Genomic DNA, 27,557 nt, shown 5'->3' on the forward strand with positions numbered 1-27,557 from the left:
ACCAGGAGTGCTCTGCTGGTTGACCAGGAGTGCTCTGCTGGTTGACCAGGAGTGCTCTGCTGGTTGACCAGGAGTGCTCTGCTGGTTGACCAGGAGTGCTCTGCTGGTTGACCAGGAGAGCACTAGTAGGAGACGAGGACCTACTAGAGACACAGCCAGGCTGTTCATGCCATGTGTTTCTGTGCGTACAGGAAAGTGTGTTTCTGTATGTACAGGAAAGTGTGTTTCTGTGCGTACAGGAAAGTGTGTTTCTATGCGTACAGGAAAGTGTGTTTCTGTACGTACAGGAAAGTGTGTTTCTGTGTGCTGTGTGTACAGGAAAGTGTGTTTCTGTACGTACAGGAAAGTGTGTTTCTGTGTGCTGTGTGTACAGGGGGACTAGATTTTTTTTTTTGTGTGTGTACAGATTTGAGGCGTGTTAGGTTCCTGTGTACATGCTGAGGTGTGTGTGTGTGTGTGTGTGTGTGTGTAGTGCGCAACTGGACCGGTGGCGCCTGTAGATGAGAAGCATATGAATGTTGTAAAACAGGAGGGCTGGAGGAGGGTGCAGCTGGCGGGGGCAGCCACACCCATGCACTGTGGAGGTCAGGGGGCAAAGATCCTCCTTTCAGACCATGTAAATGTGTAGTTCAAATCTTTTCACGTTCAGACTCTTTAACCTCTTCACAATCTCTCTCGCTTTCCCTCTCTTGATTCTGCCTTTCTTTATTCAAATTCATAACTTTTTTTTTTTTTTCTCCTCTGCCTCTTTAACTGGCCTTTCGAATATTATAAAAAAAACCTGTAAATAGTTATTTCTTTTATTTTTTAATCTGTGAAGTTGAATTTGTGTGTTTAAACCAACTCTGCGTTCAGCATTTTTGTCTTTTGAATTTATTATGTAAATCCCTATATTCAAAGTTGCCCAAATCCATTTAAAAGGAACTTAAATGCAAATTGGGGACCTTAGATGACTAAAGGTATATTGGCGTTTCTGATCCACTTTTGTTTGGATCAAAACCAGTATTGTACAAAGTATTAAGTATATATTTTTCTATTGCTTGTTTAAATGGACTAGGGTGACTTTGGATATCATGGAAGTCAATTTAATTTTAAAGCCATGATTATTACTGGATGAGTGATAAAATAAAAACCATGGATAATTGCCATCAATAAAATATTAAAAGTGATTGTTCTTTTTTTTAAAATCCTAAATACTGTAAATATAGTTACCTATTTGTACCTAGTAATATGTCCTTGCATTCCTAGTTTGCAGATCTGCTACATAGATGTAATGGTCATGGTGATTCTGGTGTCTGACTGAAAAGTTAACCAGCCTTCTAAGAAGCTTTATGCAGTGATGAGGATTCTATGAAGAGAAATCTGGGGCTGGTGTAGAATCATTAAACCTAACCTCTAAAGACGTAACACACAGCATGAATACATCATGTATCCTAGCCCAACACTGACTATATAAAAATCGACATATCATTCTATTTACATCAACATTCAACAGAATGGCTTTTTTCCCTGGGTGATGTCATAATTGACCACACTTGTCACAATTAACAGAATTCCACCTATGACAGTTCTGAAGTTGTCAACAGCTCAGCTGTTTAATGATTTTGCAACATTCAACATGTGGTAAGTAACATCAATTTACAAATTATTATTCAAGCAATTAAAATGTGGAGAATGCTCTCAAATTTTGGTCTTGGTCTAAAGATTATAGCCTTAGGTAAACAAAACATGTTTCAAATTCATATCCAGGTTATACAATTTATATTTTAGTCAAGTAAAAAATGATGTAGTTGATTTTAAAATGTAGTTGATTTAAAAAAAGAAACAGTCATCCAATAGGAGAGCTCACGATCTAAACCCAGGCTTTCTAAAGCCTGGAGCCAGATACACTCAGTCTGATTGGTTCATCAACAACAAGCTAGTGAACAATAGGTCAGAACTTCAGAGGGCAGCAGCCTATCAGATCAACAAGGATCTTCGTTGCGCAAGAGGTGATGCTAATACTCAGGTGAGGCGCAATGCATCTGCGATATTATTGGCTGAAGTAAAACCTGATCTAATGTCACCTCAAAGGACCAAAGAAACACCACGTTTGTTCCCATGGTGTGTGCGTTCATGTGCAGGGGTCGCTAACCCTGTTCCTGGACAGCTACCTGCCTGTAGGTTTTTGCTCCAACCACACTTATTTGTCCTGATTCAAAACTAGTTACTTGATCAACCAGCTGATTATTAGAATCAGGTGTGTTAGATTAGTGTTGGCGGGTAGCCCCTCCAGGAGCGGGTAGCCCCTCCAGGCCCCTCCAGGAGCGTGTAGCCCCTCCAGGAGCGGGGTTGGAGACCTCTGGGTGACTTCATCCTCTCCTGTTCAGATTCGCTGGGCAATCCGCAGCACAAAGAACCATCTGGCCAATCGTGTGGAGGAGTTGAGTCTGTGGCAGAACCAATCAGAAGACAGCATAGCCCTGGTGGACAAGGAAATCACTGGCCTTGAACAGGTAGGTAACAGATGAACAGTAGGCCTATCTAATTTGCCAACCCTTGTGCTGGTATATGAATTGTGTGTGTGAAGGTGAAGACCCAGGCGGAGCAGGTCCTGCAGGACGGGTGTGTGTACCGGCTGCTTCTGGGGGAGTGTGTGGCGCTGAGGGCGGGCCGGGGAGCTGGTCCACGACCACGTGGAGGCGGGGCTGCGGAGGGAGGTGGAGCTGACGGAGGAGATGAAGGAGCAGACCCAGAAGAACCTCCTCATCCTCCTGGACCAGCTCAGGTGAGGGAGGTGTCAGTGTAGCTCAGGTGAACATGAGGGAGGGTCAGTGTAGCTCAGGTGAACATGAGGGAGGGTCAGGGTAGCTCAGGTGAACATGAGGGAGGGTCAGGGTAGCTCAGGTGAACATGAGGGAGGGTCAGGGTTAGCCCAGATGGGCTGAGGTTGTAACCAAAGGGCCAGCGGGATAGTTGATCCCTTCCACCCGACCCTGAATGACAAAACACAGGATCTCCAAACGTTTGTAACGTGCGGTGCTCATGGTGGCTCCCGTCCGCCCCACAGGGATCTGAGGAACATGCGGGCCCTTCTGACAGCTGATGAAAGGGATAAGGGCCAAGCTGCCGAGCTAAACGGACGCTGCTTGAGCTTTAACCTGCATTCACCCAACCTGGGCTACAAGTACCAACCCTGCCACGTAGCCCAGGGGTGAGAGGAGAACACAACACACTGAGCTCCTTGGTTCAATTCCCCCTACTTATAGTTTAAGGACTGGGTGTATTTCCCGTCGGTAAACCATCTTAAAACCATCTTCCATGTCTTCGTTCGGTTCCCAGCACTGTGAGCTACAGCCAGTGGACGTCCCACTGCAGAGAGCTGAAGCAGACATCTGAGAAGTTGGCCCTTCACTGTGGCCAGTTCAGAGGGACCATGCAGTACAACCTGTCTAAGGTAGGGGGCACCAGGGAGCACTGACCACCTACTGCAGTACACCCTGAAGAAACAAATTTAACTTAGCTTTTTGTGTGTGTGTGTGTCCGTGTGTGTGTAGCTGATGAGTGCGCTGGAGACCCAGCGATGTGCCACTGACTTCAGTCTGAGGAAGAGGGTGAAGGAGCTGAGCAGAGCCAAGGAGTCACTGGACTGGGAGAAACAGCAGGTTGGTGTAGACCGGAGACAAATTCTGTGTATGGCTACGTAAACTACTTGGCCAGTTGTGATCTGATTTGACCTTTGTGTGACCTTTGTGTGACCTGTGCTGCCCAGGTGGAGGATGTGGTGGGGGAGCTGGTCAGGGACAAGCAGAAGGTCATGACCTCTGGCTCAGAGCAACAGGTAGCCCATACCTGTCTGGACACCCTGGCCCAGAGGCCCAATCAGGAACTCTGCATGGACCAGGTGTGTGTGAGGGGGGGGATTTTAAATAGGATTTCAAGATAAATGTGATTTAATGGGTTTCCAACAACAGTTGTGTGGGTGTCATGCAGCCTCACGTTGGCCTCCTGCTAGAAAATATGAACCTGAGCAGGAACACGTACGTCCTGAAGAAGAAGCTGGCCCTCTCAGAGTGAGTCCCTGTCAACCATCACACACACACACCTCAGAGTCAGAGTGAGTCCCTTTCAACCATCACACACACACCTTAGAGTTCATCATAATGGATCCATCTGATTCCGTCGATATTCGAAATGTACGTTTTAGACCACTTTCCTGCCTTGGGCCCCAAACAAACAACATTGCCTTCTCCAAATGCCACACAGGAGAACCTTGGAGGCCTTATACAGGAACCTGATGACCTTGGATGAGCACCTGGCCTCCAAGACACGTGCCCTGGACATCGACAGGCACTGCCTGGATACCCGTCGGCGTCTCGTGCCCCTGAGAGGGACGGTCGTGGTCAATGGTCATGGTCAACAGCCCCAGGCTCCAGGTCTCCTCCAGGCTCCAGGTCTCCTCCAGGCTCCAGGTCTCTCCTCCAGGCTCCAGGTCTCCTCCAGGCTCCAGGTCTCTCCTCACCGGCCGTCCTCCTGTCAGAGACAGCTGTGAGGAGCAGGCCACGGACACTGCTAGGTCAGGGTGTTTGTTTTGGACTCACCTGTGACGTAAAACAAAAAACTCTTTGGCGTACCTATTTTATGCACTGGGAGAGCAATAAATATTTAGTTTTCTGACAATGTGTGTTTTCGATCTCTGAGCTTTCAGGACAACAAAAGATCCGAGGTTTGGGTATACAGTACACAAGCTTAATGATTAACATTCCATTTGAGACACACACGCACACACAAACACATGGGAGTTATACCACTAAGATTAGATTTTTTATTGCATGGGGTGTTCACGTGACAACAACAAATCCCTTTTTCTATAGTTTGTCGATGGAAATTAACCTCAAGTTTGGTAACAGACTTTATCTTAACTAAACCTTGCACATCAGAATCAGAATGGGATTTATTCGCCATTAAAGTTTGCACAGACAAGGAATTTGCTTTGGCAGGAAGGTGCATACAATAAACATATACCTAAAATTTAAATATGTGGACTATCTATACTAAGGGTACATAAACTAGCAGTACTAAGTGGGATTAGAATAGAATTAAATATACAATAAAATAAAATATAAGTTGCCGTAAATTACAATATAAAAATACAAATATTACAAAAAATACAAATGTACAAGATACCATTTTGTAATGCAGTGCAAAAAGCAGTGTGTTTTAAGCAAGAAGTCATTAGAGTCAGTGTGGTCCCTTGGCCTTGTTGAAGAGGCCAACAGCGGAAGGGAAGAAACTGTTTTTGTGGCGTGAGGTATTGGTCCTGATGGACCGCAGCCTTCTGCCGGAGGGGAGTGACTGAAACAGGGAGTGTCCAGGGTGGGAGGAGTCGGCCACAATCTTCCTCGCTCGCCTCAGGGTCCTCGAGGTGTGCAGGTCCTCAAGGGTAGGCAGATTGCAGCCAATCACCTTCTCAGCAGTGCGGATGATACGCTGCAGTCTGCTCTTGTCCTTGGCAGTGGCAGCAGCGTACCAGACGGTGATGGAGGAGGTGAGGATGGACTCAATGATGGCTGAGTAGAAGTGCACCATCATTGTCTTTGGCAGGTTGAACTTCTTCAGCTGCCGAAGGAAGTACATCCTCTGTTGTGCTTTCTTGATGAGGGAGCTGATGTTCAGTTCCCACTTGAGGTCCTGGGAGAGGATAGTGCCCAGGAAGCGGCGTACATTTGAAATAGACTGAACCTTTTTCTTACCTTATTTAACCTCACAGCCGTTTATCTCTCAGGCGCAGCGCCAACCAATAGATATTAAGTAGACCTAGGTGCTCTTATTTTGAAAGAGTTTCACACTACGAAATCTCTGAACACAGCCAGACACCGGAAGCTGCCAGAATCGCTGAAAGGAAGCGAACAGCGGCCATCTACGTGAGGTCGACAATTTCTTTTAAAGGTATTTATTACAAATTATAAATCTATTTTGTTTATAGTAGAAGGTTTTAAACATGGGGCCGCGTGGTTGCCAGTCGACAAGCAATGTCGAAATGCAAACTGTGGCCTTATTAACCACTTATTCGGTTTTAAGTTTAGCACACTCGACACTAGCAGACACGCTAGTCTAGTTACAACCGCAAGTCGACCTACGACTTGATTTGGAAAATAAATTCGCTTAGCAGCAGTCACCTAGCAGTATCAGTAATCTTAACGTATCAGCTCTTTTGAGACTCCTATAACCTCCGTGCTTCTAACGTAAACAGCAGCAGCTGCAAGGATGGTGCTAAGCAGCAGTAGGCTACTGAAGCCTGCACGGGACAGTCTGGTGACGTTCTCATTTTAGAAGACCAATAAAGCCTTTTGGAGTCGATTCACTCAAATTAAATTCAGTTTTGTAGCTATCAAATCAAGTACTGTGGCTCGTTTGATTGTAGTATAGCGATGTCATTTTTTTTAACACTTAATCCACAACTGACAGTGGCTGCACGCAATCAGCCTACAATAGCCCATATAAAAGTAAATTACATTTCTAAAACACTCTTGGATTGTTTTTGTGTGGTTTGGGTTGGTTAAAAAGTTCCATACCCCATAACTGTTTAGGCCTACATGTGATATTCCGAATACAAGAATGAAACACACACCTTTATTCGCTGTTTAACGTTAACCTGGATTCATTCACAATCTATCTAACTGCAGTTGAGCAGAGTCACAACAGATGCCGAGACACTGCTCTGCGGGGGGCTGTAAGTCACGGGACACCAGCGACACTCGCAAAGCTGGGATCACTTTTCACAGGTGAGCACATAGGCTTACATCTTAGACAGAAGTCAGCATATCATTTTCAGATGTCTCCCTGTTACTGCGGTCCAGACTTCGTTTTTGCAATTGTGTGAAAACGTAATATGAAGCACTTTTATTTTATGTATTTGTGCCAGATTGCCGAAGCACGGTTCCCTTCGCAGGAACCTATGGATCATCAACTCTCAACGCACCGGGCCGCACGGCGACGGCACTTGGAACCCCCAGAGCGACTTTATTTATTTCTGCTCAAAACATTTCACCCCGGAAAGCTTTGAGCTGTCTGGAGTCAGGTACGTAGCACCTCAACCATCCAATAGAACCTGGTGAAGCCAAATACACATTCCCACAAATGGATAATAAAGTTATTTAGGCCTATCGATCTTATGTAGTATGTATTCTATAGTTCTTTTACCTACCTTGCATAATTTTTTCACCCTTTGACGCTCCCCTTCTTGATAAAACTTTCAGCGGGTACCGAAGGTTGAAGGATGACGCTCTGCCAACCGTGTTTGAAATTTTCCTGCAGCCCAAGAACAGAGGGCGAGGGAAAACGCAAAATAAAAAAGGAAAAAATGCCGTCGTAAACCCGAGGACCAGGTAAAACATGATTTATGTTGATTAAGTGGAATGACTAGATATCCACTTTTTATTGTAGAAAGGTGTAGTTCTATGAAAGCAAATCAGTGACATGTTTTGAATTGAATAATTACATTTAAATACCACTGAATTCACCTCTTTAAAATCGAAATATGAATTTGTAAATAAATAGGGAATCAGGTGGCTGAGCGGTTAGGGAATCGGGCTAGTAATCTGAAGGTTGTTGGTTCGATTACCGGCCGTGCAAAATGACGTTGTGTCCTTGGGCAAGGCACTTCACCCTACTTGTCTCGGGGATTATTTCAGGCGAAAAAATTTGAGCCAAAACAATTCTGATTGCAACATCCGGGACACCAAGTAATTGCTTTCCTCAGGCCAGACCTCTCTCCTCAGACCCCAGTCTGTATGATCTGCATGTATGCATGCTTTATTTTTATTTTTTAGGAGGCCCAATGCCCTGAAAGTGGAAACCAGCAACCGGCATGAAGAACTTGAAAACGAATCTGAAAACGCGGGTGAACAAACCCAGACCTCAGGGTTGTCTAACGAGGAGCATCAGAACAGCACAGAGGAGAGCAGGACACAGTCAGACCCTGTAACCCTCACGACCTTCCAGTCTACTGAGACCCCCTGCCTCCCCTCCCAGCCTAACCCAGGTTGTGAGCCTCCCTCCTCACCCTCCTCCCCCCGGCCTCCCTCTCCGTCCCGCTACATGAGGCGCCTCCCCCCTCCTCCTGGGTTCCACCTCCCCAGGGAGCACAGTTACGCTCAGCTCTGCCCCCTGGTGTGGCGGAGGCGCTACGACCGGGCCATCGACAGCCTGGAGAAATCTCTCCGTCTGCTCAGCGCCGCCCGGCGGAGGGAGAACCGCCTGCGCCACACCCTGCTGCGCCTCCGCGAAAACCGGCTGAAGAACAGCCTGCTGCGCTCCCGGGACCCAGCCAGGGAGAGGGGAGGCCAGGGGGGCCTGGGGGAGGGCAGGGGGCAAAGAGAGGGAGAGGGAGGCTCCAGCCTCCTAGCACAGGGGGAAAGCGAGGCGGAGGACTTGGGTCTGTTTGAGGACGGAGCTGGCAGCAGGAGGGGGTGGAAGGGGCGGCCATGCGGAGCGTCTGAGACCAGGGCAGGCTCTGAGGAGGAGGGGGGGTACTGCTTCTACTGTGGGAGAGGCCGGGAGGAGGAGGGGGGGAGAGCGGCCAGGGGAAACGGTCAGCTTTGTAACGATGGTGGAGGGACAGAAGTGGGCCCTACGAGTCGTCACGGCGACCAGCCAGGTCGAGATCCTCTGAGAGGAGGGTGGATGTCAAAGAAGGGACAAGATAAGCAGACAGAGGGATCGGCGTTGAATGCAGGAGCGCCCAAAGAAAGCTTTGACTACTACTATTACTGCAGCGCAGGCAGCGGGGATGACGTGCAGGTCGTTATGCTGGAAATGCCCGACAAAACAGTGGAAGCTGCCACCAACCCTTCGCCTGTGCTGCAAATCCAAGCTCCGGTGGGCGTCAAGGTAACGGCGTGTTCTTCAGGGGCCTCGATGCAGGACGGCCACGCCCACGTCCAGTACCTGCAGCCAGGCCCCGCCTCCCGGCCCAGCCTCCTGCACGCTGACCTGGGTCTGGGGCAGGAGGAGGAGCTGCAGCAGGTGTTCTGGATGCAGGAAGACACAGAGGGCCAGCTTCTCCTGACCCCAGTTCCTCCCAAAGAGGAAGGGAGGGCGGAGGGGAAGATGGAGTCGGTGTGCACGCCGACCGTACTGATGTCAGGGGAGGAGTTTCGCAGTGATGGCGAGGAGAAGAGGGTGTTTGTAGAGGCTGGGTCTGGAGGGTTCAGGGTTGTGGTGCCCTCTGGTGGACAGGGGTGGTACGATGTGAGAACAGCAGGGGGGTCAGGGGATGTTCGAGAGCGGCTGAAGGAACACCTGGAGGGCTTTCAGCTACAGCTGAGCAACGAGTTGGACTGAACAAAGCTCTGGAGACGTACCATCCACCAGAAGCAAGGGGGCCAGCGTTTTCGTTCCAGTAATATCGTGAAAATAAGGATTGCAGAATATCCTGTAGGCCTTTATTTTGGATCCCAGGTGTCTAATGAATGCGCAAAGCCAAAATGGCACCTTATGTACACTGTAAAGTAGCCTTTAAGTCTAGGTTTAATAGACATGTCATTGGTTCCTATGTGCATAAAATGTTTTAACCACGTTTAAAGTTATATGTTGGGAATTTGTTATACCTGTACACAATGTGAACCAAGCTAATATGGCAGTTTACCTGTATGCTTGTAGAGGCAAGAATACTAGAAGCTGCCAATGGTGCTTCTACACGAGTATTGATAGTGTTGATTGTGTGTGTGTGGGGGGGGGAACTAACCAAAGAAACTTGACTTTGAACAAATACTTTATTTGGAACAATTTTTGAAGTACCATAAAACTGTATAAAAATAAAGACAACTTGTAAAAAGTAAAAAAAAAAAAAAAAAGTGGTTGGAGATGAACGTAAACGACCCTTAAGTGGTATTAAGAAACACAGGTTTGGCAAAATCACAGTTCGAGAGCGATAGTAAGATCTGTCCAGTTATACCAGCATTGTGACGTAATCTCAAGTACATTTTAAGACCTAGTAGTGTCACGTCCTGGTGTGCAATGCTACATGATGATGTTTCCTTGAGCGTGGGCAGATGAACACCCTTCAGTGGTTGAGTCTGTTTTGAAGCCATGTTTGTGTCAGGAACCACGAGAAGCAGCTAGCTTCTCCATCTCGTCTGGGTTCTAAACAGCGGCGCTCAAAATAATTTACAGCACATACACAATACGACTTATTCTCATATCTTCCTGTCACATTATTCACACGGTCTAGTACCAAACCAGAAGAAATCGGAATATATTATAATACCACAGTTTCACAGTCCAGACATTAATTATAGTTCGGCAAAGTAAGCTGTTGAAAATATGCTGACTGAAGAAGTCTGCTGCAAACAGCCATGCAGATGTAGATGCAGATGTAGGGTCTAAACTCCATTAAGGTCCAGAGTTCAGCCCTAGTAGAAAGGCTGCAGTTAAAGCGAGGCTGGCCTCCCACAGCGAGGCTGGCCTCCCACAGCGGTCTCCCAGCCTGGAGAGGAAACCTCCCGTCCCTACATGGGGATGTTGGGAAGATGTCCGTTGGAACCCTTCGGTGTCCCGTTGCTCAGCGCTCCGTTGGCCTTGCCGTTCTGCTTGTCGGGGCCATGCGGCGACTGCCCGCCCCTGAGGGCCTCTCGCTCGTGTGCCAGCCCCCTCTCGGAGTCCCTCCCCGGGGTCACCTGGGGGGCCGTCCGCCTGCGGCAGCGTAGCTTCATCCGGTACAGGCCCAGGGTCAGCAGCAGGCTCACGCACAGCGCCAGCAGGACGGAGACCACCACCAGCTCCTTCAGGTAGGTCTGCCCCCGTGCTAACAGCAGCTGGTCTCCTCCGGCCGGCCAGAGGGAGAGGTTCCTGCTGGAGGGCCTGGTGGAAACGTGGGTCTCGCTAGGGAGCATCGTAGGTGTCCCCTTCCTCAGCCCCTCCTCGGTCCTTGCTGGGTGGGGCCGCGTGGACGAGGAGGGGGCCTGTTCTGTCGCTGCAGCGGGGGTGGGCAGGGCTGGTTTGTAGGAGGGAGGTGGAAGAGGGGAGGAGGTAGGCTGAGGAGTGGTGCTAGTCTTCTGTCTGACCTGGTACACGGCCAGGGTCTGCTGGAAGCCGTTCTCCGTGGAGAGGCACAGGTAGTGTCCGAGGGTGACGGGGGAGGCCAGGAAGGTGAGGCTCCCGTCCTGCAGCTGCAGATAGATGAGGGGGTCCAGGTTGCTGTTGGGACGCTCCCAGTGGCGCCGGGCGAGGAGCGATGCCTCCGGACACTGCAGACGCACCACCTCGTTCAGAGACACGGACACAAGCTCACCTGGGGGACAGGACAATGACACCGATCAGGAGTTACTCCACAGCAGGTGACACCCTTTTTACAGCTTTTTTTTAATTTGATAAAGTCCTTTCTCTGTTTTGGTAATTTCTTTCACTTTTGTTTAAGCCTTCTCCACTGTTTGCTCATGACCATCAGTACAATAACTGTGGGACAACACAACTAACTAGTACGGTTGTTAAAAAAATAAATAAAAAACGCTGAAAGGTTCACCTGTGGGCAGTTTCTGTCCGAATCTTGACCTGCGAGTCAAAGGCATGGCTTTACAAGCCTCATGAACGTTGCCCATCTCCACATCCTGGCCTCTGTGGGGGGATGTCTACAGTGAGTGTGCTTTTACACTGACCTGGTCAAGTTATACAATAACAGCACACCAGACAGATGGTGATATTACAAATCCCCAGGGTGTAGAATAACTGGCCCTGATCCCCTAGTTATGACATCATACTGACGCGTTGGCAGGAAGTGTGGAGGCGTCGGTGCAGACTGCGCTGGCAGGGTCCCAGGCACAGAAGGGATCCTGGGCCAGGACACACTCAGCACAGCTCTGGGCCAGCGAGCAGTTAGCCACCGGGACCCTCATCACCCCCTCTGAGGAGCCCATCATCACCACGCCCTGCAGGGACACACAGGAGGGGCACACTGGCAATCACTCAATCAGGTTCATTGTTCCAGTTATATTTGTACAAATGTAATATTAAATTGCATTCTCCTGACAGCACAGCTGAAGACAATAGGTCAAGAGGGGACCTTGACCTTGGATAGAGAGAGAAGCAGGTTCTTCACAGGCTGAGGTTTCTTGAGGATCTGGATCTCTTCGATGATGTGAGCTCCCTTCTCCAGCAGCACTGCCTTGTGGAGGGACCCAGATTCTACAAGGACAGAGGCGTGGAAAACAGTTCATACAATCACTTCTATGAGCTTTGTTCAACAAAACACGTTTTTGTTGTCAGTGCATGTTCAGGTTGAAACAGTAGATAGTGTAAAAACAGATCTACATACTGTGGGAACCTCTTATTCTACATTACCGTCTCTGGTGTCCAGCATAAGCAATTCCACCTTCGACCAGCAGAGGGTGCTACAGTACTCCCAACTAGCATCTCTAACCCTCCTCCCAACTAGGGGTGCTCATAATTAACCGTGTAACCGTTAACCAACAATAAAAATGTTCACCGGTTACTATCCGGGTTAGCACTATCGGTCAAACAGTGTTGCCAATTAGGCGGGAATATTGCTAGCTAGATTTAGCAACCTTCCTCCTTCCCTTGTGACACAAAAGTCGCGACTAGAGACAAATGTAGTGACTTTCTGCTACTTTGGCAATCTCCGGTATCGTCGTTGAGCAGCAGAAAAATAAATAATTGTACTTCTGTGTAGTTGTATAGTATAGCCGCCAATCCTGCAGCCAACGCTCTCGGATTCAGTATGTTTTCCATTTGCTAATCTTTTTTTTCCTGTTGTTTTTGCTGCAGTTTACAAATCAATCCCTTATGGGAAAAAATACATTTGTTGTATTGGTAATTTTTTTCATGGGTCACACATCCATTCTACATTTTTTATCTTGTCGCTTAACGCTTATTAATGAGCGTCGGTTATCTTTTCTTTTTAATTTTTTTTATAGGCATCCCTGCTCCCAACCCCTTTCCGGTCACACCTGTGAGCAGGAACAGGACCGTGTAGTCCCTCCCGTTCACTCCCGGGACCCTCTGGACGGCCAACTGTGTATAGAGCTGCTCGTCTGACTCCAGGGTCAGACTCTGACCGAGCGAGCGCACGCTGTCCTCCGCTAGGAAGTTCTCTTTGATGAAGCGCAGAGTGTTGTCTGAAGCGTTGTGGAGGCCGCACTGAGAGGAAAGGAGAGGTTAAGAATTCTGCCAAGTGAAGAAAACCAAACTTCAATAGTTGTTGATATGTAGTAGTTTCACATATGTAGTAAATCTGTGAATTGAGAGTAAATATCCTCCCATTTCAGTATTTTTTTTGCGTGAAATATCCTTGTCTAGCAAAACTAAAAACAGAAATGCATTTTCGTTCCTTTCATACACTTGTCCGGTTTTGCCAACAGGCTTGGTTTGCTAGACTGACCCCGGTCTCTCACTCACCTCTCCTGGGTTAGCAACCTTCTCCTGCACCCGTGTACTCCATCGTAGGGTGTCCCGGTTCAGGACCTTGTAGTTCCCGGCGAAAACAGCCTTGACGTCGCCCAGGCGGAACGCACACACTGCGGAACGTCCAGAAGTAGCAGACCTGCCGTGAAGACGGAACATCAAGAAGATCAGAAACCTAAGATCTGAATTAGGTTTGCAAAGAATTCCACAATGAGGGACCAAGTTTTTTTTGTTGGAAGGGGGTGGTATTTAACATTTCATATTCCAATATTCCAAATAAACCCCACAATATAATTCCTCAAAATGTTTAGAGACGTGACTGAACGAACCACTGAGAGCTGAAGATGCCGTAGAAGAGCGTGTCGTCTGCGTCGCCCCCCTCTGGTGGCGGGAGGGTGAACATGTCCTGCAGGACGCTGTAGGGCAGCTGGCCGCCGGCCTGACACAGCAGCTGGGCCTTGGCGAAGGTGGTCCAGCGCCGCTGCAGCGTCCGCTGCCCTCCCACGTCCGTCTGAGCCGGGAGGACAACGTTAGGGTCAGGGGGCAGTGATGTCATGCGTTGGTGGGACAGCTTTTTGGATGCGGCTGTTAAATGTCTTAAGCGTGGAGGTGGGGGACAGATTTGCCGTTTTCAAAAAGTGAAATGCATGTCCCAAGCATGCAACCAAGATGGTTTTCACAAACTCAAACACAGCCAAGATGGTTTTCACAAACTCAAACACAGACAGGCTAACTGCTGGTCCTCTACATCACAACAACTTTCTTTTTTCCTAAAAATATAGCCTGTATTACAACACATCTAGCATGGCTGGCTTACTGTGCAGACTTGGGCAATTCGAGACACAGTGAACTTTTCAATGAAGTCGTATTCCCTCCCTTCTTCACTGAAGAAGAAGTAGATTTTGTCTTCACTGGGGATGAAGCTGGAGCTGATGAAAGTAGGATCTAATAGAAACAAAGAAAGTGGATAAATGACTTCCTCTTCTCATCAGCAGATGTTTGCAGTGGAGGTGGAACTTCCAGTGGAGGCAGAACACAATCCGAATAAATTATCTTGTAATTTTCACAGAACCCGAGGTATTTGGAGGATGTTTAGTGTGAAAGGCTTTTTGTTGTGTTTGATCCGAGACACCTACCCTCCAGCCACCCTAACGTGTCGTCCAGTTTCAGGTCAACATGGCTGCCCTCACTGAGGTGGCGAGAGATGACGGGCCGATTCCCCCTGTAATCAGCCACCGTCCCGGTGTACAGTTCTCCATCTGAGGGCCATCACACACACACACACATTCAATACACCCACGTACAGTACACACACACTATTACATAGTTGAGTCCCACCGATGTTAATCTAGCAGTGATTTTCCAGGGATGAGATCAACGCAAGTGAAAAATCGAATTAAAACGAGAAGCCTGAGGAGGACTCTACTGGGCGTCAGGCAGAACACAACATGGCTTCTAAAAGGCCAGGAAAGTGATGTTGGTTGTAGCTGAAGACGAATCCTTCTCTCTCTTCAGGCCGTAATGGAGTACTCACATCCTCACATGAAAACACTGCAGTTCTCCACCACGCCACCAAATCAAACCCTCTGTAGCAACAAGTAAGTTCATCTTGTGTTGGAACTACAATCAGTCATGACAATCCCTTAATGGTAACACGCTAATCTTTACATTAATTTGTTCCCTTTATAATAGTGTTTCCTCTATGTAAAATCAGTGTGTGCGTCCTTGAGAACTGTAAGTCGTATAACTTATGTTGTCAGTTCATTTAAGCCTGTTATTGTATTAGTCTATAGTTCTTGCAAATTTAAATGAACAGACAGACCAGGTTTGGACAGACCTGCCCCCACTGCTAAAAAAAAATCCTAGAGGAAACACTGTAATAACATCTGTGATGTGTTCATTAACTAGATCCTTTCATCCACAATAACATAGGTGGGGGCGGGGGGTTGAACCTGCAACCTCTAGATCTGCACACGCTCTAACCACCGAGCTACTCTTTCTCCAGCGGTCCTCTGATCATTCTGAGAAGCCTTACCCACGGTGATGGCTGTGTTGCGCTGGTAGGGGTCGTAGGGGCAACGACCTCTGCCCTCCTCCGGCTTGCCCCCGGGCCCTGTCACGAGGGAGAAGCTGTCTGTGTTCTGGGGGAGGAGCAGAAAGGCAAGAGTCACATCTAGGAAGTAACTTACAAATTTAAGTGCAACAAGTAAAACCAAACCATGATTCTTACACATGCTCTACAACCAAAGACAAGTATTTTGGGGTGTCAAGACAAATATACAGTACTGTGCAAAAGTCTTTGGCACAATTAAAACACATTAGAAAGTATAGCAATAATGATGAAAGAAATAAACATGAAACAAAAAAGTTTGCCAAATTAATGTAAAACATCTTGGGACTAAGACTTTTATCTATACATTTTTTATCTGTGCAACAGGCAGAACTAAACCATGATACATACAGGCTCACACATGCACTACAAGTGAAAAGACCACTGCATGTAAAGGAAACTATGTCAACACAGCGATAGCTCAAACCAGTTGCAGAAGGAACATTGTGACATTGTGTCTTTGAATGAATCAACAGCAGAACTAGGTTAAACAAAACGACCTAAATGAAATGAGCTGCAGTCTGTAGATCATACTGGGAGCAGGGCAGGAAATCAGTCACCTCCTGCGATGCACGAGCATGTTTCTCAACACAGACGTGTCTCGCGTGTCTCCAATACATCTGGACTGATTCGCTTTGCCTGGTCTCTCAGCAAGCATATTATGGGATGGCATTTAATGCAGAACTGAATACTCATTTGCAAGTATGTATGGGCAGAAATGTCCTACTTCAGCAACAACCCTGACCCATTATTATTAATCCATCCGACACCTGTTGCACTACGCACAAGCCACCTTATTTGCACTATTGCCCATTCATACTCATAATCTTATTTTTATATATATTTTTGTATTTATATTTTACATTTTAAATTGTTTTATTTTTTAGATTGTTAGTTCCTAGGATTAGTTAGACTACTGTACTTCTATACTTTGATTGAAGATCCGGATATGTTTATCGTTTGCACCTTCCGGCCACAGTAAATTCTGTGTTGGTGTAAACCTACATGGCGAATAAAACCAAACTCTGATGAAAGGACTTCACAGGAGAGGAGGAGACAGAAGGCGAGAGAGATGATAGAAACTAGAAATGGGATGTACGACATGCTACAGGGGTAAGAACATGGAACGGATGTCTTCGTTAAATAACAGATGTCCTCTACCAGTACACCGCTTGAGAAAGCAGATAACAGTCTGTCGCGAATGTCTTGTTTTAGAACAAAATGTAAAAACATGTATTTTCCTTCATTTAACACTTATCCAAAGTGACATGCAAATATCCACAGCCCCATGCAAACACAGTACGATATGTAGGTGCAGCGAGGGCGGAGTATATGAGTGTATTACTATGTAGGTGCAGCGAGGGCGGAGTATGAGTGTATTACTATGTAGGTGCAGCGAGGGCTGAAGGCGTAGGTCCCACAGGCGTAGATGTGGGTGGAGTTAAGGAACTGGAGCACCCGGATGAAGTTAGGACAGTCTGCCTGCAATAGGAAACAACTGATTCACTTCTTGTTTGATTATTGAATTACAACTTGCTAGGTTGCCCAGGGTCTGGGATGGTTAACTTGCTAGGTTGCCCAGGGTCTGGGATGGTTAACTTGCTAGGTTGCCCTGGGTCTGGGATGGTTAACTTGCTAGGTTGCCCAGGGTCTGGGATGGTTAACCTGCTAGGTTGCCCTGGGTCTGGGATGGTTAACCTGCTAGGTTGCCCTGGGTCTGGGATGGTTAACTTGCTAGGTTGCCCAGGGTCTGGGATGGTTAACTTGCTAGGTTGCCCAGGGTCTGGGATGGTTAACTTGCTAGGTTGCCCAGGGTCTGGGATGGTTAACTTGCTAGGTTGCCCTGGGTCTGGGATGGTTAACTTGCTAGGTTGCCCAGGGTCTGGGATGGTTAACTTGCTAGGTTGCCCAGGGTCTGGGATGGTTAACTTGCTAGGTTGCCCTGGGTCTGGGATGGTTAACCTGCTAGGTTGCCCAGGGTCTGGGATGGTTAACCTGCTAGGTTGCCCTGGGTCTGGGATGGTTAACTTGCTAGGTTGCCCTGGGTCTGGGATGGTTAACTTGCTAGGTTGCCCAGGGTCTGGGATGGTTAACTTGCTAGGTTGCCCAGGGTCTGGGATGGTTAACTTGCTAGGTTGCCCAGGGTCTGGGATGGTTAACTTGCTAGGTTGCCCTGGGTCTGGGATGGTTAACTTGCTAGGTTGCCCAGGGTCTGGGATGGTTAACCTGCTAGGTTGCCCTGGGTCTGGGATGGTTAACTTGCTAGGTTGCCCAGGGTCTGGGATGGTTAACTTGCTAGGTTGCCCAGGTTCTGGGATGGTTAATTTGCTAGGTTGCCCAGGTTCTGGGATGGTTAATTTGCTAGGTTGCCCAGGGTCTGGGATGGTTAACTTGCTAGGTTGCCCAGGGTCTGGGATGGTTAACTTGCTAGGTTGCCCAGGGTCTGGGATGGTTAACTTGCTAGGTTGCCCAGGGTCTGGGATGGTTAATTTGCTAGGTTGCCCTGGGTCTGGGATGGTTAACTTGCCTTGTCCTTCCCCTTCATGGAGCAGTCACCCAGGTCCTTATCTGAGGGAGCCCAGTCCAGCTGAGGGAGGAATGAGGAGAACCGGAGGGGTCAACGTTAGCTAGCAGCTGTGTTTGTGTTCAACCAGCTCCACAGACCTCTCTGTCTCCAGGGGAGACCACAGTGTAGCTGACTCGTGAGGAACACAAGAAATCTAATAAATGCCATCTCTAAAATACTCTCGACTGGTCTAAATTGTTACTCTCTTTAGATTCCAAATACAATTATTCTCTCTCTCTAACCTTTGCTCTCAATACAATTATTTTATTTAGAAAAAGGGAGCCAAACGTCTGCTTTCCCTGTCCTTCCCTGGGGAGCCCTGTCTTTCCCGTCCACCGTAGACGCTCACCTGTCCCCGCATCACAATGTCATCCTGCTGGCTGACATCCAATGAGAGCACGGCATCCCGCGCACCCACAAACAGTGTGTTGGCGTCATCGCTTAGTAACAGTGTGGTGGTGTTGCTGACGTCTGGGGTGTAGAAGCCGGTGACGACCCTCCCTGGAGAGCCTGTTCAACACAGAGAGAGAGAGAGGCTGTTACACAGAGAGAGAGGCTGTTACACTGAGAGCCTGTTCAACACAGAGAGAGGCTGTTACACTGAGAGGCTTTTCCACTGAGAGCCTGTTCCACTGAGAGAGAGAGGCTGTTCCACTGAGAGCCTGTTCCACTGAGAGAGAGAGGCTGTTACACTGAGAGCCTGTTACACTGAGAGAGAGAGGCTGTTACACTGAGAGAGAGAGGCTGTTACACTGAGAGAGAGAGGCTGTTACACTGAGAGAGAGAGGCTGTTACAATGAGAGAGAGAGGCTGTTACACTGAGAGAGAGAGGCTGTTACACTGAGAGAGAGAGGCTGTTACACTGAGAGAGAGAGGCTGTTACACTGAGAGAGAGAGGCTGTTACACTGAGAGAGAGAGGCTGTTACACTGAGAGCCTGTTCAACACAGAGAGAGAGGCTGTTACACTGAGAGCCTGTTACACAGAGAGAGGGGCTGTTACACAGAGAGCCCGTTACACTGAGAGAGAGAGGCTGTTACACAGAGAGAGAGGCTGTTACACTGAGAGAGGCTGTTACACTGAGAGCCTGTTACACAGAGAGAGAGGCTGTTACACAGAGAGCCCGTTACACTGAGAGAGAGAGGCTGTTACACTGAGAGAGAGAGGCTGTTACACTGAGAGAGAGAGGCTGTTACACTGAGAGCCTGTTACACAGAGAGAGAAGCTGTTACACAGAGAGCCCGTTACACTGAGAGAGAGAGGCTGTTACACTGAGAGCCTGTTCAACACAGAGAGAGAGGCTGTTACACTGAGAGCCTGTTACACTGAGAGAGAGGCTGTTACACTGAGAGAGAGGCTGTTACACTGAGAGAGAGGCTGTTACACTGAGAGAGAGGCTGTTACACTGAGAGAGAGAGGCTGTTACACTGAGAGAGAGAGGCTGTTACACAGAGAGAGAGGCTGTTACACAGAGAGGCTGTTACACTGAGAGAGGCTGTTACACTGAGAGAGGCTGTTACACTGAGAGAGAGAGGCTGTTACACTGAGAGCCTGTTACACAGAGAGAGAGGCTATTACACTGAGAGCCTGTTCAACACAGAGAGAGAGGCTGTTACACTGAGAGTCTGTTACACTGAGAGCCTGTTACACTGAGAGAAAGAGGCTGTTACACTGAGAGAAAGAGGCTGTTACACTGAGAGAAAGAGGCTGTTACACTGAGAGAAAGAGGCTGTTACACTGAGAGAGAGGCTGTTACACTGAGAGAAAGAGGCTGTTACACTGAGAGAAAGAGGCTGTTACACTGAGAGAAAGAGGCTGTTACACTGAGAGAAAGAGGCTGTTACACTGAGAGAAAGAGGCTGTTACACTGAGAGAAAGAGGCTGTTACACTGAGAGAAAGAGGCTGTTACACTGAGAGAAAGAGGCTGTTACACTGAGAGCCTGTTCAACACAGAGAGACAGGCTGTTACACTGCGAGGAATGTGATGTTACACAAAAGGTGAGTTGTACTTACACGTGATAACGGTTACAAAACAGATGACTAATATCATTCTGAATGGAAGCAGATATTCTTGCATCAATTAAAGGAGAACATACTAGTTTAAGATCGTTAAGAAATGCACCTTGAGTACCCTGTAGGCTAAGGAAGTACCGCAGGGTACCAGGGTTTGATTCCAGCCCTCAGTACAAAGTACTTTGCAAGCAATTTCTGTAGCTAAAAAGTTGCAGCAGAGGTTATGTTGAAGTGGCTTTAGAGTGCCCCAGCTCCTCTCCCATACTAATAAAATTATGATATTCAAAGTGCTCGATTCAAGTGTACACCCAGAACATTGCCGAAGCTGTTTCCTGTTGTTGGAAAGCAGATCTGTGTATTTTCAGACTGAAAACAATAAGACAACGTTCAAAGGCGGTGCCATTTTTTATTTTTATGAATTTGAATCTCAGAGTATTAGTATATCAATGACACGTTTCAGTTATACTGTAATTATATCATAAATCAGAGAATCATCCAATCAGAAAATTAGATGACTGCAGGAACGCCCAAAGGCTAAAATCGAGGTTTTGGCACAAGTTTTGCTATGACATGAGACACGGCTGCAAACTGACAACAATTCACAAACCTTCAATGACTCTTGCATTTAAAGAACAACAACAAAAAAAGTTTTCCACTCACCCAGGGGAAAGGTAAGCCGTGGTGTCATCCTCATCAGACAGGGGCTGATCACTCCCAGGAGGACGGACAGGGACACCAGAGTCTGGTGATCCATTATGAGTGAGATAACTAGGAGGCAGCTCGTCAACTGCAGAAGAACTCGTGGTATTTCTTCTTTGGTGTCAGAGACTAGATGTTAGGAAGCACCACAGAAGAAGCCCCTGTCTCTGGACCCTGCGACCGGTCATCTTCACATCTGCAGAGGAGAGGAAGAGTGAGAGAGTGTCATGGGAGGAAGGAGGCAGTTGCAGAGAGCGCACCACTCCCCCAGGGCCGGGGAATAGTGGCCGACCAGAATGCATGCAAGGGCATGCCTCAGTACTCAGGGGAGAAGGGGAAGGCTCCATCTGCAACCACTACTTCCAGACTAAAGCAGTTGTTGATCGTACTGAACATCATAAACTGGTTTAGATGTTTTTCCCCCTCAGATAAATGTACAGCATTTTCTTATGCACCGCCCCCACAGTTGCATAGAACACTCAATCTATCAAAAACTGACAGATTTATACTTTCGTGTAGAATATTTCTCATGCCACTATCAACTATAAGGGTTCTGGAATAATCACTTAATAATTCATTATTGAGGCGTAACTCAAGCGTATCATTAAGCATTCATGTAAAGAACTGGTTGATATTTCATAGTACTTTTATGGAGGAGAGTAACAATTGCATGTATTTACTCTTTACCATTTCTATTCATACTTACATACCTCGTACAATCAAAATGATGGCATAATAAATGTTGTCACGTTGAAGACTCGGACAAAAAGCCACCATCTCCTCCAACAGCATTTTTCTTTTCACAATCAACATATTCTAATTAACAAGACGCAAGGTTAAACAGCCTAGGAAGTAACTAAGGTTGTTAAATAAAACACTACAGACCAAGGAGTACCGGAAATCTAATAAGCCAGAGTTTCCTCATCCTGTGCCACTGCAGCACACACCGTAACAGGATTACAGAGGTGCCGTAGGCACGAGGATTAACACAGATATATCAGACTGTACTTACAGCATGACTGTAGGGTGGGTATAGCGTTGTTCCACCAGGTGCTCTACTTTACGGATTAACGCAGTCACCAACGTGAGTCATCGCTAATGAGTTGACGATTGACAACAAACGCTCCGTTTGGAATTGAAAGGTTGTGATCTTACTCGAGTGCTGGAAGTGACTCGTGCTCCACTTCTGCTTTGGAAGCGAGACGCAAGACTTGCATGAGCACATTTAGATGTGCGTGTCTGAGGAGTTGAGCACCACACGCCAACAACCGGATGCTAAGCCTAGTTGTGAATCCATCCACCAGGCAATACGAGGGCTTTATGATTCACCTAGTGCAGAAACAGACTCCAGACATTAAAACGGAAACTATGTATTGTATGTTATCTTATTACAGTGGTCCAAAATGTATGTGAATGTATTTGTATTATATGATTGTAATTACTCAGCAGGGCAATACATCTTACAATGACAGACTGTTCAAAGCCAGTGTCTTTAAATCCCATTCAGATAACCAAAGAAACAGTAGCATGTCCGGTAATTTGGCATGACTACTTATACAACAGGAAGTTATTAAAAAATGTGTCAGATGACTGGACACGAAAGGGAACTAGCTACTTCCCCATCTCTCATGACCACAAGCCAATACGTTTGACAACTGTCCCGGTCAGCTATTCCAAACAATAACTTAGTCACGCTACACACATCTCTACGCACGCCATGTTTATTTTGCTAGCTGACTAACGGGCACAAATCTTAAACTATGTTCAGTTGGCTTGATTATTTCACCACGGTACCTAAAGGATAGATACTGACAGTCCTTTTCACCAACAGCCATCAGACTGTACAGTCGTGGCCATAAGTTTTGGCAATGACAAATGTTGTGTTTTGCAAAGTTTGCTGGTTCAGTATTTGAGGAAAATGTTTTCACGTTTCTATGGAATACTGGAATACAATAAGGCACATTTCATATTTTTGCTCTTAAAATCCAATCAGAATGACAGAGTGAATTCACCTGGCTAGAACTAGTTCACACTTTCCCTTGTGCTGATTATATGACTTACTGAAATTATCTTAGCAGTCATTTTATGCCAAGGCCCAGCAAGCTTTGCAAACACAAAATGTATGTTGCTCCCAATACTGTTGGCCACGGCTGTATATTGCTTCTCCTGCCAGGCTAGACTATATACTCCTGACAGGCTATATCTTGTTGGCGGCTAAAGAAGCTAAACTCCAGTACGTAGTCATGCGAACAATCTGCTGCTTAACTGTCAGGAGTCAACTGTCACTTCTTGGAATTATTTGCAAACTGTTGTTAAATATGTATGTTGTAGAGGTTATGACATTCTGTACTTCCAGGTTGAGCTTTGAGAAGTGACTACGCAGTTATGGAGACTTCAGGTTTCCATTTGCTTGGAGTTTTACAATCATAGGAGGGAATTTAAATATCAGTAAGTTACAAAGGAATGTATGGAAGAAAGGTATGTTAGCCAGCACAAAATATTAAGACAGGGGAAACATAAAAGGCTAGCCCTGGCTATCTCACAGAAGCATAAAGCGCAGCCCCCTGTTTCCGGTGAGAGGAGGGTTAAGAAGGCTGTGGTTGATCCTTCACTGTGCAATACTGAGCACTCACATGTTCAGTCACAAGGTACTCAGTTGAGGGAGAATGAAAAACATTAACCCAATATTTATTCACGGCACTCTACCAATCTAAGGTAACCAAGTTGTTCAAATCTAAGTTAGAGGGTAAGTAGGCCATGGTGTGTTCGGGACTACATCAAATATCACAAGGATTGGATACTCTGCAGTAAAGCTCAACAACAAATTGCAGCAAACCACAACTCGACATGCACCCTCGAGGCCTAACCACATGTCAAATAAATAAATAAAACTCTAGATCCTAGCAGTATAGGTTTTACAGAAAACACTGTCGTCCTCTGCTTTTACATATTACTTATGAAAACCAGAAAGCAAACCCTTGGGTTTAGAGCAGTGCAGTTGATATACAAAAGGTCACAGATTCCTTGCTGAAATGCTGGTATGATGTGTAACATTGTGGCCTGAGGCTACGATCTTTCTTTCCAGCCAGAATAAATAGCCTAGTATGTTGACTTCTGATCCATGCACGATCTCTTTCATGCAAGTATGTAGATTACACTTCCTAACTCTCTAGATCAGCGTGTCTAGTTTATGTCTTCCAATTTGCAAACAAGCATGACATTCCTTTGGCACTGGTCTACCACAGTATAACAGACATTCAAATCAGCTTAATAAAAAGAGGGGGATTCTTTGTCACAAGTCATAAACTTCTCATAAAAGCATGATGTGTTGAGACTGAATTTAGGTAGGTTAGAGTGCACATCTAGTTTGTTTGGCGCTGTATTTGTTTGATCCCTCTAACAAAATAAAGCTGTTTGTGGTTGTTTCATGTTTGTTGGCAAGACTAGTTACGTCAACGTTTTAACTTAAGACTTAAGTGTGAATCTGTTATAATACAGAACGTTTGAGCGTAATTTATGTAAAACTTAAGCATGGCTATTGCTAAAAGCTAGCAAAATGAGTGCGTACAGGAATGTGTTTCCTAGTGAATTCGCTTGCTATGGCAGGCAGTCTGAAGTTAAACTAGTTAACTTTGGCAAGCCTTCTCAGCCTACGAGGAATAAAACTTGGTTGTTTCTCAGTATTATACGAGCTAAATGAATTCAAGAGTTTCAACAGTAGTTGACCAGTGTAGACTAACAGTCACGCAAGCAATTTGAACACAGTTATATAATACATCCAAAAAGTCAAATGTGCCTAGGGTGCACACTACCAGGCACCGTTCATCCAGAATCGTTGAAACATACATCGTTCTCCATCTACAAAGAGAAGCTAGCTAGCTACAGGTAGGCTATCCATCTAACCTACAGCTCCACGGACGAAATAGACTTTTGCTAGTCAGCTTGTCACGATAAAAACACAATGATCATTACAAATATGCTATGCCAAATGTAAATTTCGTCTACGCTGTTTTTGTACTAGACAAATTATAAAACTTTTTCCCAAATTGTTTGCAGAGCTCGGCGAAGATTACGCTGACACAAGACAAGAAGAGTACTTACTGTAAGCGGTATCTGCATCTAAACAGACTTGGTGTGTTAGTATCCTACTACACGATAATCGAAAACGTTATCATCGTCATTGCCACATAATAAATAACGAACAATACTAGAGGAGTAGCCCATCACCTACATTTTAAAGAGCAGATGTTTGTTTTTCTGTTGTTCTGTCGTCCTCGTGTTCAGGTAGATGGGCTCTTCAGCGTGTTCTCAGTATAACAGTATTGCACTTCAGTCCAGACGATTTGATTATAGAGCAAGGTAGGAAGCGATGCAAAGGGAAAACGCTGACAATCCACATTTTACTCGACTCTCAAAAATATAAACAAAGCATTTCACTCCTAACCCTCAAATCTTTAAACATCTCTCTCCTACCAGCTTCGCTCATTCTGAAGCGCTTCAACAGTAAGCATAGCGCCACCTACAGGAGAAAATGCAGACCCGATGTGTTCTTTTATTTGGGCCGTTATGTTTTTTGTAGCTATATCAGTAGCATTGCAGTGCCAATGTAGTAAAGCCATTATGCTAAATAATATTTTAATAGCTTAACTTTTTGGGGGTACATTAACAAGGATAGGCCATAGTGGCCTAGGCTATATCCTAGTCAATAAAAAAACGGTGTGTAGGATTGAACACACCTGCTCAATATGTAAACGAAAAATAAACTTGAAACCTGATTTATCCGAATATTTAGTTTATATTTACATTCGGCATCACATCTGTAAAAAGCTAATCGACCTTTTTGGCGGTAACCCTAAACTTATAAGTAAAACACTGAAAGTCTACATTTCTAAAGACCCTAGGCCTACCTGGATACGACTTGGTGAAGCGTCCACTGGTACAGTCGTTATTTATTTATTTTACAAAGTAGGCCCACATTAGCCTATACACTTCGTGAAAAGTCACTGCCACCCACCAGCTTTGCTAACTGGATTTATAGGGCTCACTATTCCTCCATTCCCCCGACAGCTGTTGGCGGTAATTTCCTTGCCTGACAATTTCTCGGTTGCTATCTTGGGGAGATAGACATAGGCTACACGTTGCTGACACGATGTAATTTCAAACAGCCTAGTCTGTCCATTCTGATGTCTGAACATTCACAGTTGGAGAATTAACAAGGATAATCGCGAGGTCGAAAGTGACACGCTAATACACTGCTCACAAGCGCTTGTCCTTTCTTGCAATTTAAGTAGGCTAGACTCAACCCCAATCGATTTATGCCCACGTAATTTTTTGAACTGCGGTGTTTTCACTAAATTAGAGCCCCTATTTGCAGACTGTATGTCGACCTTTGCATAATGACGCGCATTTTGTTTTGCGTAGGCTACGGAACTATTGAACAATGCTCCATGTCACTCGCTTCATCCAAATATCTAGGTAGGCTAGGTCATGAACACAGTGGGTAAGGGAGCGGATAACATTGCTAATAAGGGAAAAGAAGATTTTAGGCTTAGCCCTGACCTCGAAACAGTCATGAGTGGAGTAACTGTAACGCCACAACGTTTCTTTTATTCATGGTAAAACACGATGATGAATAAAACTTACTTTTGAAATTAGATCTGAACGCAAAACACTGGCCACTCCAAAAAGCAAATATAACCGTTGGAACTTTGCACCGACACGTTTAATGTAAAAAATAAATTAATAATAGACTACAACTAGAAAACTTTATTTTCAAGATTTTCTATTTATACATAAGAAATAACAGTCGGTAAATAACTTTATGTACTTGAATCAATAATGCGCCTGAAATCCATATGCGCAGTATAAACCCGGCCGTGCCGGAAGAGGGCGCAAGATTACTGATTCATTTTTTTGGGCGCATCCAAGCCCTTACCTGCGAAGCCAATAATGAACTTGTCGGCAAGTTATCACGGGTAAAACAAGAAGCTATCACAATCTGGCATTGTTGGTCCCAAGATTGCTGACTCCTGGCCAATGTCGCAAAAGACCAAAATGGGCCAGTGTAAAGCGAAGCCATTGTTGACTGGTAAGTGAAACTTCGAAAACTCCCAATTCATGGTTTCTGCTTACTGTATACACACTTGCTTTCTCACTGTGCAAGGACGAAGGTTTAATGGGAACATTGTTGGGGACAAAACAATATATTTTTTCACCTTATGTGGTAAAACAATCCCTGCTGGGGGTGTTTCTATGGTCTCTAGACACCGGTAAGAACATGTTGTGCCCTTAAACCTGCACTCGATGTTTCTGAACTTCACTGGTGACAATAAAATCACAGCTGTAAGCAGCAATGAGCTGGGGTCCAAACAGACCAGCCTCTTGAAGATTTGTTCTTCAGATTTGAAAAACAAATTATGACCTAATATGTGTCAGAATGCTGCAGGGGAGAGTTTTGGAGTTCTGTTTCTAGAATCAGCCCCATTCTACACATTCTGCTGGGGTTTTTAAATCACCACCCTTTTAACCAGTATGTTATGAGAAGCTGTATCCATTTAAACTTCCAAGTTATTTTTTTGTGATATGCTTTGAAATTTTTAGTTTTTAACCTCAGCAAATTATAACTATTCATAACCAATTTAATGATTATTTGATTCGAAATTCAATGATAATGGAGGTAAATTAACATTTACATTTAAATTAACCCTGCAAAGATAACCCTGTTTCTCTCAATGCGTGCGTTTTCCTATAAGGTTCCACAGCACAATGAAC

At 46.0% G+C, this 27,557-nt stretch overlaps 3 protein-coding genes across 6 annotated transcripts; 2 read left to right on the forward strand and 1 right to left on the reverse strand.

Annotated features, from left to right (window-relative positions):
- Positions 1-2,342: 2,342 nt before the first annotated feature.
- On the forward strand, positions 2,343-4,659 carry LOC134041022 (tektin-2-like). The gene is made up of 8 exons (XM_062487260.1): positions 2,343-2,495; positions 2,570-2,767; positions 3,050-3,193; positions 3,322-3,436; positions 3,537-3,644; positions 3,752-3,883; positions 3,973-4,052; positions 4,246-4,659. The coding sequence occupies exons 2-8, from the start codon at positions 2,718-2,720 to the stop codon at positions 4,529-4,531; spliced, it is 915 nt and encodes a 304-aa protein (XP_062343244.1). The 5' UTR covers positions 2,343-2,495; positions 2,570-2,717; the 3' UTR covers positions 4,532-4,659.
- A 1,138-nt stretch (positions 4,660-5,797) lies between these two features.
- thap7 (THAP domain containing 7) lies at positions 5,798-9,881 on the forward strand. The gene is made up of 5 exons (XM_062486976.1): positions 5,798-5,928; positions 6,666-6,764; positions 6,905-7,060; positions 7,239-7,367; positions 7,812-9,881. Exons 2-5 carry the CDS (start codon positions 6,685-6,687, stop codon positions 9,322-9,324), a joined length of 1,878 nt encoding a protein of 625 aa, XP_062342960.1. The 5' UTR covers positions 5,798-5,928; positions 6,666-6,684; the 3' UTR covers positions 9,325-9,881.
- sema4ab (sema domain, immunoglobulin domain (Ig), transmembrane domain (TM) and short cytoplasmic domain, (semaphorin) 4Ab) lies at positions 9,814-26,080 on the reverse strand. Of its 4 annotated transcripts, XM_062486973.1 has the most exons (16): positions 25,018-25,302; positions 20,748-20,982; positions 18,424-18,584; positions 18,032-18,095; positions 16,892-16,986; positions 15,434-15,539; positions 14,535-14,657; positions 14,216-14,343; positions 13,728-13,909; positions 13,393-13,537; positions 12,945-13,134; positions 12,047-12,162; positions 11,743-11,906; positions 11,504-11,595; positions 10,482-11,272; positions 9,814-10,447 (listed from the first exon to the last, which is right to left on the reverse strand). In XM_062486973.1, the coding sequence occupies exons 2-15, from the start codon at positions 20,839-20,841 to the stop codon at positions 10,491-10,493; spliced, it is 2,442 nt and encodes an 813-aa protein (XP_062342957.1). In that variant the 5' UTR covers positions 20,842-20,982; positions 25,018-25,302; the 3' UTR covers positions 9,814-10,447; positions 10,482-10,490. The 4 variants fall into 4 exon arrangements, with proteins under 4 accessions (XP_062342957.1, XP_062342958.1, XP_062342956.1 ...); XM_062486974.1 differs by lacking the exon at positions 25,018-25,302 and adding an exon at positions 25,694-26,080 and having other exon boundaries at positions 9,814-11,272; XM_062486972.1 differs by having other exon boundaries at positions 9,814-11,272.
- Positions 26,081-27,557: the final 1,477 nt, after the last annotated feature.

Source organism: Osmerus eperlanus, chromosome 20 (genome assembly GCF_963692335.1).
Source record: "Osmerus eperlanus chromosome 20, fOsmEpe2.1, whole genome shotgun sequence".
NCBI lineage: Eukaryota > Metazoa > Chordata > Actinopteri > Osmeriformes > Osmeridae > Osmerus > Osmerus eperlanus.

Coding starts and splice junctions, on each gene's coding strand:
- LOC134041022 (XM_062487260.1), top strand. CDS start 2,718: ATGAAGGAGCAGACCCAGAAGAACCTCCTCATCCTCCTGGACCAGCTC. Junction 3,194..3,321: donor CCCTGCCACGTAGCCCAGGG/GTGAGAGGAGAA, acceptor TTCGGTTCCCAG/CACTGTGAGCTACAGCCAGT. Junction 4,053..4,245: donor AAGAAGCTGGCCCTCTCAGA/GTGAGTCCCTGT, acceptor AATGCCACACAG/GAGAACCTTGGAGGCCTTAT.
- thap7 (XM_062486976.1), top strand. CDS start 6,685: ATGCCGAGACACTGCTCTGCGGGGGGCTGTAAGTCACGGGACACCAGC. Junction 6,765..6,904: donor GCTGGGATCACTTTTCACAG/GTGAGCACATAG, acceptor TATTTGTGCCAG/ATTGCCGAAGCACGGTTCCC. Junction 7,368..7,811: donor GTCGTAAACCCGAGGACCAG/GTAAAACATGAT, acceptor TTTATTTTTTAG/GAGGCCCAATGCCCTGAAAG.
- sema4ab (XM_062486974.1), bottom strand. CDS start 20,841: ATGGATCACCAGACTCTGGTGTCCCTGTCCGTCCTCCTGGGAGTGATC. Junction 18,585..20,747: donor ACGGCTTACCTTTCCCCTGG/GTGAGTGGAAAA, acceptor TGTGTTGAACAG/GCTCTCCAGGGAGGGTCGTC. Junction 15,540..16,891: donor GCCCTCGCTGCACCTACATA/GTAATACACTCA, acceptor CTCCTCCCCCAG/AACACAGACAGCTTCTCCCT.